Source organism: Myotis brandtii, unplaced genomic scaffold, assembly GCF_000412655.1.
Source record: "Myotis brandtii unplaced genomic scaffold, ASM41265v1 scaffold7, whole genome shotgun sequence".
Classification (NCBI taxonomy): Eukaryota; Metazoa; Chordata; class Mammalia; order Chiroptera; family Vespertilionidae; genus Myotis; species Myotis brandtii.
Genome location: NW_005370740.1, coordinates 92,989 through 103,031, shown reverse-complemented (window position 1 = coordinate 103,031; position 10,043 = coordinate 92,989). Strand labels below are relative to the sequence as shown.

Genomic DNA, 10,043 nt, shown 5'->3' with positions numbered 1-10,043 from the left:
GGAGAGATCTGCAGATTCCTCTTCTTTGTTTGGGGTTTGGAGGTGCCCAGATGAGGCCCAGCTGTGAAGCAATGCAAGCTGCTGTGGGGCCTTGGGCCTTCTTTTGGATGTTCTGGGTCTCTCTGACCCAGCTGCAGTTTGTTAGGTAATTTTAGATTGCAAAGGGCCAGGCCATTCATATGCAAAAGCCTCTGTGCACAGCTTGGGAGGGGCGGGGTCTCAGGGAATCAATAGGGCAGAGCAAACAGCTATGGTTGATCCTCAGTCCTGCCCTAAGAGGCCCCGGGTCTCAGTGTCCCATGGCAAGCACCTCTGAGAGAAAGCTTCCCTTGACTTCCGCCCGATGCCAGACAGTCCAGTTTCTTCCCATATGAGTCTGGGTCCCCAGAGACTAGCCTGGAACTGGAGTTCAGAGCAGGAGCATGTGTCTCCCTCCCGATTGAAAAAGACAACCATGTCCCCAGTTGCCAGCCCTTGCCGCGTGCGCCTCCGTACCTCTGCACTTTACTTCCGCACCTCCTCTGAGTCTCAGTGTGCTTTTCTCTTTCCTTCTAGTTGTAGAATTTCCACGCAGCCAGCCTTCCTGTGGTTCTGGATGATGTCCATTTTGTCTTTTAGTTGTAGTTTTGAAGTGGCTGGTCGAGGCAGCAATTTCAGGCGTTTACCTATGCCGCCATCTTGGTTTCCTCTAATTCCCTTTTAATGTGCATGAATTTCATGCACCGGATCACTAGCGTTTTCATATCATGTGATGGCTAGCAGTCTAAGAACCTGCTGAGTGTGAAGCTATAACATGGGATGTGGTATTGTGGAAGTAGGGGGGAAGAAGGGAAGGGCTCTAGAGAAACTCAGGTTCCGTCTGGTTACTAATGGTCAAACCAGCAGATCCACATCCAGATTCACCGGTCTGGATATGTAGATAGCAGTCCTGTAGCACATGGATCAAGGGCCGGGTTAACTACACCTGGTCCCAAGCCTAAGTGATTTCTGACCAGAGTATTCACAGCAGATTGCAAATCAAGGCCCTTGCTGGCTGGAATGACAGAGTCCAATCTGATTAAAGACCCCAGTAGACTTACCAGGCAGTTGGGATGTGTTGTGCATGTCTGGCCCAGCACAGAATTGCATTGCTGAAGAAGAAACTTTGAGACTTTGGGCACAGCTGATGGAAAATGAACTGAAATGTTCTGATTTGTTACGGCAACTGCATCATAGGAAGGGATGACTGTAGAATAGTAATTGACAGCATGGAAGGAATTAAGAAAGAGAGCTGTGCTGGGAACTTGAGTTTTATACACATCACCAATAGCATTCTCTGAAGTGGAGCTAGACTGACCTTTAATAAAAAGGAAAACAAATAACTATCAGTATACACAACTCTGTAACTCTGAACTACTGTATTGGAGACAAATTGTCCTCTATATAATTTTCTCACATTTCAAACTTATACTACTGCTACACTTAAATTCTGTTGAAAAAACAAAGTGAACATTTTTGTAGCAATGTTTAATGCAATAAATACACTATAAATTAGTGTTCATATGTCATTAAAAGACAGAGATTTTAGAGAAGCATCAGATCTCTATGCTTTTGGGTGTATTTTTGTGTGTGCATTTTTGTGTTTGTGTGTTGCTTCCATCATAATCAAAACTGTGACCATCTCTATGAAGCAAGGAAGAATGTTGGAAAGAACTCCATTCAGCCATGAATAAAATTTTCTATCAGTGAAGTGGGTTATATCATTACATATCTATACTCTGTACAGTATCTAGAAGGCAGAAAAATATTTAAAAATATATAATGAATGTTAACAATATACTCTCAAATCCCTCTGTGAATTCCTATTTATTTTCTTCTGGACAGTAATAATAGTAAAAGTAAAGTAATTTTATTTCTACTTTAAAAACAAATGTATCTGGAATATTTGTGAATATTTGCATTTCAGCAAATGGATACACTGATTGATGGAAAAGTATAAGTAAAGGCAACCTAATGAAGTCTAAACACTGAACCAGATCAGCACTTTTGTGTCACAGGACAGACTTTAGCACAGAAACCTGGTAACACCAGGTAGTTGTTTAACTTCTCCAGCCTTCAATTTACTGATGTAGGTGATGAAAGTGAAATCTGAAGAATTTAAGTGAATTCAACTTAAATCGGAACAGATCCTCTTTCAAAAACAAATTAGCTCATGCATTCCTTGCTATACATGTGCTCACATTCTCAAACTCATTCCTTACAGACTTCTAGGAATCCGGCCCAAGGAAAAGACCAAAACATGGAAACGTCATATGTGGGGACATACTATTTCCTATTATATTATATATAACATATAATATAATATATTGTTATATTACATATATATCAACATAAAACTGGAAATACTAAATATAGCAATTGGAGGATGGCTAAGAAAATTATTTTATAAATCATTTGATAAACTAGTAAAACAAAACGATGATGAGGACTGCATAGTAAAGACTTAAACTATATATGGCATGATGTTAAGTAGCAAAAGCAGGAGACAAAATTGAACATCCAATATGATTGCTAATGTAAAAAAATACATTAAAAAGACTTAAAAGACATTTAAAAAAGAGTTATTATCTTTGTTGGGCTAGTAAAGGACTAATATTGCTTTTCAAATAAAAGAAAGTGTATATAAATAAAATTAAAATAGGGGTTTAGACTCAATGACCTTCAAGCTCTCCTCCATTCTAAACATATCACAGCCTATGGTCCTAATGTATCTGTGTTGTCCCAAGAACAGCTGGTTAAGATGAAGCAATACCAAGAGATGCTGGGGCACATAAAAGCCTGAACTCACTACCTCAGAAAGAGTATTTCAGAGTTTCTGCAGAATATAAATAGTGAGAATGCAGAAGTAAGAATGTATGTATAAGAAATAACATTGATAGGCATATGCCTGTGGCCTGACCTCTATGATTTAATCCAGGCTGACTTCATCATTCAGTGTGACATTCAGACAGCTACTTCCAGTAGATTATCCATGGTTCATGGCTATTCTTTTTCTATTCACCTCCACTCTCCTTAAGTCATGAGAAAAGTCTAAATTGACTTTTCTCTGAGACTGACTTGATTATATGAACAAGGAGGGCTATCTTCTATTTTTGGCCCCCTTTCTCCTTTGATGTTAGATGCCACTCCTAGTAACCTTGTTGGTGCCCATGACTTCCACTATATCCCCACAATATGCACAGTATCTCTGTGACAGCACTTCAGTTACTAGAGGAATTACATTTTGCTATTGTGAGCTCCATAAGAAAAAGAACTGCATCTTGTTCATTCTTGTGTCCCCACCCGTGAAGCAGGGACATTTGAGCTAGAACTGGGAGTTAACTAGGTAGAGTATGGGAAAGGCCACTCCCAGCACAGGGAAGGTTCTGAAGTGAGAGAGCAAAATCCCTTTGAGGAAGTCAGCAGAAGGGTAACCTCAGACTAGGACATCAGGGAGATGGGTAGGGGTGTCTGTCATCCAGCATCTGACAGGCAGGTTAGGAGCACAACACTAAGGACTGGTTTCTCAATGAAGAGTAACCTGCAGGAATACTAAGTCACAAGCTGCTAGCTGTGTTCTTTAACTCTGGCTTTTTTTTTCCCCATTTTCTTATTTCTACAAGTCCATGAGCATGCCTAGACTATATAACACAACAAAAATGCCTCATGGTGAGTAAATGTTTGTTTCACAGTGAATATGCATATGATATATGTTTCTTGAGCACCTGTGAGTTGCTCATTGCTCTAGGTCAGTGGTCGGCAAACTCATTAGTCAACAGAGCCAAATATCAATAGTACAACGATTGAAATTTCTTTTGAGAGCCAAATTTTTTAAACTTAAACTATATAGGTTGGTACATTGTTATTAACTTAATTAGGGTACTCCTAAGGCTTAGGAAGAGCCACACTCAAGGGGCCAAAGAGCCACATGTGGCTCGTGAGCCGCAGTTTGCCGACCACGGCGTAGGTATTAGAAATACAGCAATGAACAAAACAGGCAAAAAAATCCCTATCTTTGTGGAGTTGATATTCTAGTGGGATGAAATGGACTATAAACAAAGTATGCAAGTAAAGAATACTAGAAGGTGATAAGTGCTGAGTAGGAAAATATGGTGGAGAAAGTGGATAAAGAACCCCACACTAGATGTGATGCTGGGAAGGAGCATCCGTTTTAGTTGCACTCCCTGAGAAGGTGACAAAGACATGAAAAAGTAAATAAATTAATGTGTTAAATGCTCAGTACCTAGTGTTGAATTAATACAAATACTTCCCTTCCCTTTAAATTCTACTCACATAATAAAATCACCAATGTGTTTCTCATATATCAGTCAGATGAGCTTTCTGATAATGATGCTCAATTTTGAGCCCCATTTTTGGATAACACTATTTAGGTGCCTGTGGCCAGTTTGTATACTTCAAGCAGACGACATCAGAATGACTCTTAGTGGAATCTCCCAGCCTCACTCCATTCCCTGGTTACAGCGTGACTGTATAGGAAGGAGCTGAGGGGTTCATGGGACATATACGCAGGCGCAAGCATATTACAATGACTCAGGGGTCAGGTGAAGCTGACCTCTCACAGTGCCATCCAAGGAGCCCCCTGAGACAGGAACAGAATACACATTCAGGCACTTATTAGTCAGAAAACCGGTTCCTCTCAGAGGTGAGTGTGTGCTTGCCAATACACTGTTTTCCCTTAAAAGGAGAGAAAAAAAAAAACTTTACACATTTCCCAAGGAAGGTAATATGAACATTGCTGAGTTAAATTGTTTTTCTATCATTCAAGTTATAAAAACCATAGCCAGAGTTTAAGCTATGGATTATTTAAATATAAGAACAAAATGTTGAATAGGACTCAGGATGATTCTTTAGGATGTGAAAGAATGACCTGCTTTTCCGCTATAGTTTTTCTTCATTTACTTATCCTAATTAATTTAAACAGCAAGCATCCCTTTGGCAGGTCACATTGTGTACTAGCAATTTCTTTAAGGAGTCCCAACTGATATAGGGCTGGACTGCTCCATGACTTCCTATGGCAAAGGAATGAATGCTAGAATCCATCATATCCTTACTTGATTGCCACAGTCACAACCATCACTACTGGTAAAGCCCCATTTTAAAATCCTCAGAAATAATAAAAGGAGTTTGAGGCAAATGATAACAGAATCATGAGTCTAAGAATATTATATATTTTATCACTGTAATTAAATGATACACATTAGCAATGGGAAAAGTTCACTGATTCTTAATAAAGGCCTGACTGTTCACTATGATGGGTTCAGTGTCTGTCTACACTTCTAGCATTAGCATCAGAGGGAAATAAACAAGGGCCCTTATCATACCTTTGTGCCATGATTATGCCTGGGAGGGATAGCTGGATGGGCATTTGTTGTTTCTTACAAAATCTCCTATTGCTCTGAAGTACTTCTGTAATCTAAAAAATAGAGGTAGAGATCTATTTAGAGATATTTTTTTCATATATACAAACACACATATATTTCCAATGATAAAATTAGAAAGAAATAAAAAATATAGCATTAAAACATTGTCTATAAGGATAACATTCAAGGGCTTGGGAGTTGAATACCTGGCCCATAGCAGCTGGAGGGATTTTCTTTAGGATATACTTCACATAATCAACTGTGGCCTCAAGAATCGAAGCCGCATCATTCTTTCTCCCCTTTATACTTGGCACCAGAGTACGCAGCTGCTCACAGCAATGTTTGATTCGCTCTCTAAGCAGGGAATGGTAACAAATAATGAATAATTAGTCTCATTTTCTTCCTGGGTTTGTTTGTAAAGGAACTGCCCCCTCCCTATTTAGTCTCCCTTTGAGAGAAAGGCCATGTTCCACAAGCCTGAAGCTTCATAACCCCTGGAATCAAAGCAACCCAGGGCACCTACAAATATTGCTGCAAAGTACAATGTCTGTGATGATGGCCACCCAGCTCCTTGCCCCAGGCCCACTGCAGTGTGCAGGATTCCAGACACCGGGGCAGTATAGCAGTCACCCCTCATCTGTAGTTTCACTTTCTGTGGTTTCAGTTACCTGCAGTCAACAATGGTCCAAAAATATTAGGTGGAAAATTTCAAAATTAATCAATTCATAAGTTTTAATTTGTGCACTGTTCTGAGTAGGATGATAAAATATCACACCATCTACTCTGGCCCATCTGGAATATTCTGAATCATCCCTTTGTCATGTGTATCATGATGCACATGCTACCTGCCCATTAATTACTTAGTAGGTTGTCTCTGACTGGTTATGTAGGGTGAGAGACCACATTCACATAACTTATTATTATAGTACTAGAGGCCCAATGTATGAAATTCATGCAAGAGTAGGCCCTCCTTCCCCCGGCCGCTGGCACCAGCTTCCCTCTGGCACCCAGGACCTGGGCTTCCCTCCAGCTTCATCCAGAAGGTCGTCTGGTCTAATTAGCATATTACACTTTTATTATTATAGATATTGTTATAATTGTTCTATTTTATTAGTTATTGTTGTTAATCTCTTACTGTGCCTAATTTACAAATTAAACATCATATGTATGTATAAAAAAAACATAGTAGATATAGGGTTTGGTACTATTTGTGGTTTCAGGCATCCATTGGGAGTCTTGGAATGTATCCCCCATGGATGGGGGGCCACTGTACATATCCAACCTCCTCTGGAAATCTACAGGTGACTCTTCCCTCAGAAGAGAGAATCACACATTATATAACGTAAATCCTTTTGAAATTCACAATAAAAGCCTAGAAGACAAAGAATAGTCAGAATATTCATGTCCCTGTGATTTAGGCCACATTTCCAACAATAGATCAATTAGCATCTTGTAAGCATGGGCTCTACATGTAACTTGGTGCTCTGAGCCACAGGAAAATCAGAAGTGATAGGTATGGACAGAACAAATAAACCAATACATTAATGAGAACATCCAGGCTACTACCAGAAAAAAACTAATCTAAGTGTTTCATAGTTCCTAAGGGAAATACATAGGAAATATAAATCTAAATTGATCTAAGGCTTTGATGCCTTCATTTTTTCATGTGTTCAGTTAATAAACATTGTTCATAAACCTGGTTTGTGCTAAATACTGCCTTGATACATGTAATGTCAAGTGGTAGCTCTGCTAATTATTAGCTGAGACCATCAATAAATTACTTAATCTCTCTGAGTCTCAGAATGGCAATAGCCAGTAATATATAGCCAGTGATATAGAGTCAATGAATAACTAAAATATTCTAGATCAGTGGCTTTGAGGAGTTCTGAGGGTGTCTCAGTGACTATTCTGGGAAGAGAGGAATGGAAATGCCTACAATTTAACAATGTATACAAAGGGTTTGAAAGTTTTCACACATTTTAACATGGTAGTTTCACTTATAAGGATCTAAAACATGGAACAAACTTTTTGCTATCCATTATAGTAGTATGTCAGTAAAACATGAAAAAAATCTAAACATGCTATATAAGTGGATGCTTAAAAGTAAGCTACATTATGATAGTTCAGTTGAATATTATCTGGCAGTGGAAATGATATGTTATAAAGTTTATTGGGGAAAATAGGATGTTTGTATAAGATATAAGACAACATTTTAAATATGACCACAGCTATTAAAGCAAAAATAAAGCATAGAAAAAACACTAAAAGTAAAATCATCAATTAATAGTTATTTCTAGATGATTGGACTATGGAAAATATTTTTTCTTTTTATTTTCTATATTTTCCAAATATTTTTGCTGGGTATATGTCACTTTTATAATGCAAAATCATATTAAATGTTTTTCCAACATCTATTAGGAAAGTGTTCAAACATAAAGAAAGATTGAAAATCAGGCTGATGAATCTCGAGAGGGCAGGGTAGGGAGCAAGAAATTAACCAAAGAATTTATATGCATATAATCATAACCCATGGACACAGACAATAGTGCAGTGAAGGCCTGGGTGGGTGGTTGGGTAAGTGGTTTAGAAGAAGTCAATGGGGAGAAAGGGGAACATATCTAATACTTTCAATAATAAAGACAAATTTTAAAAATTCTTAATACTTAAAAGTTGAAATGAGTAAGAATTTGTATAGGAAAACTTATATACTCACCACCTAGATTCTACAATGAACATTTAATGTCCTTGTTTTACATAATTGTAAACTTCAGTTACTAACCCTTAAACACATAGAGTTCAAATTATTCTATTTTTAGATAAAAGTTACAAAAAATAAAATACACGGATCATAAGGGTGCCATTCTATAAGTTTCGACAAATGCACAAAAGTAGATATCACAAACCCCAATTAACATTATCATACCTTCTGAAATTTTCCTGTGTGCATTCATGGGCAATCTCATCCTGAGTAAGAAGCAACCACATTCTTGATATTTTTCTATTCCATATTATTTTTTCCTGTCCTTTAACTTCATATAAATAAAATCTTACAGCATGTGCCCTTTCATGGATTTCTTTCACTTATCATAATGTTTTTGAAATTTATCCATGTGGCTGCTTATATCAGTAGATTGTTCCTTTTTATTGAGTATTCCATGGTATAAATATGCCACAGCTTACTTATTCATTCTCTTATAGATGACTACTTTAGCTGTTTCCAGTTTTGGAACATTATAAATAAATCTGCTAGGTCATTCTATCTATCATTTTGTAAATGTGTGTTTTTATTTCTCTTGAGTAAATATCTAGAATAGAATTAATGATTTTACAAATTCATAAGAAACTGGCAGAACTTTTCTCAAAATAACATTATTTTACACACTCCCACCACCATCATTGTGTGAGGTTTCCTGTTATTCCAGTCTTTGACATTTAATATTGTGAGTAGTTTTAATTTTAGTAGTTTGGCCTTTCTGAGGTATATGTGGTAGTATCTTATACTTTAATTTGCATTTCCATGACAAATTATGTTGAGCATTTTTTCTGATGCTTGTTGAGCACTTGTATAGCTTTGTCAAGTGTCTCTTCAAATATTTTACCTATGTTTTAATTGAATTTCAGGTCTTTTTATAATTTAATTTTAGGAGTTTCTTATATGTCTTTAATTACAGTCTTTTGTCAGTATACTTGTTTTGTAAATACTTTCCACAGTCTGTGGCTCATCTATTTATTTTTTAAGTGCTGTCTTTTGATAACAAAAGTTTTAAATTTTGATGAGACTAATTCATCTACTCTTTCTTTTATGGTTATTGCTTTCTGTGTCCTATGTAAGGCACAGCTGCCTACCCCCAGCTTGTGAAGATATTCTCCTATACTTTCTTCTAGAATTGTACTGTCCAATACAGCAGCTATTAGCAACATGATTATTTAAATATTAATTAATTAAAATTAAATAAAACTTAAAATTCATTTCCTAAGTTGCAACAGTCACATTTCAAATAATAATTACATGTAGCTAGCTGCTAACTTATTGAACAAAGCAGATATAGGCCATTTCTAACACTGAAAAAAGTTCTATTGAACAGTACTATTATAGAAGATTTATACTTTTTCTTATAGTATAGCTCTGACTATGCTCCACCTTGAATTAATTTTCATATTAATTCAAAAGTTCATTGTTTTTCCATATGGATATCCAATGGTTCCAACACTATTTATAGAAGACTTGTTTCTTAATTTGTTTGTTATAGTGATTTGTTGAAAACCAAATGACCATAAATGTGTGGATTTAGTACTGGGCTATTGTGTTCCATTGATCTATCTGTTGACCTTTATGCTGGTAACATGGTAACATATGGATTATTATAGCTATATACTTAGCCTTGAAATCATAATTTAAGTCCTCCAACTTTGTTGTACTTTTTCGAGATTGCTTTATCCTAAGTCCTATTATCTTCTAAGTCCTTGTCATATATTTTAAAATCATATTGTCAATTTTTACCAAAAAAAGTCTACTGGGATTATTATTATTACTAGAGGCCCAGTGCACAAAAATTTGTGCACTCAGGGGTAGGGGATCCCTCAGCCCGGCCTGTGCCCTCTCGCAGTCTGGGACCCCTCGGGGGTGACCACTTGCTGGCTTAG

The 10,043-nt window shown here is 37.1% G+C and overlaps 1 protein-coding gene across 1 annotated transcript in view; it reads right to left on the bottom strand.

Annotated features, from left to right (window-relative positions):
• The window catches only part of SOHLH2 (spermatogenesis and oogenesis specific basic helix-loop-helix 2), a gene marked incomplete at its 5' end in the record, with an annotated part of 88,586 nt that overhangs the window by 6,374 nt on the left and 72,169 nt on the right, over window positions 1–10,043 (bottom strand). Inside the window, 4 exons of the mRNA XM_005882198.2 lie at window positions 1,080–1,336; window positions 4,592–4,713; window positions 5,361–5,452; window positions 5,606–5,753. Of these exons, the coding sequence (XP_005882260.1) occupies window positions 1,080–1,336; window positions 4,592–4,713; window positions 5,361–5,452; window positions 5,606–5,753 (619 nt within the window). The remainder of the gene's footprint in view (window positions 1–1,079; window positions 1,337–4,591; window positions 4,714–5,360; window positions 5,453–5,605; window positions 5,754–10,043) is intronic.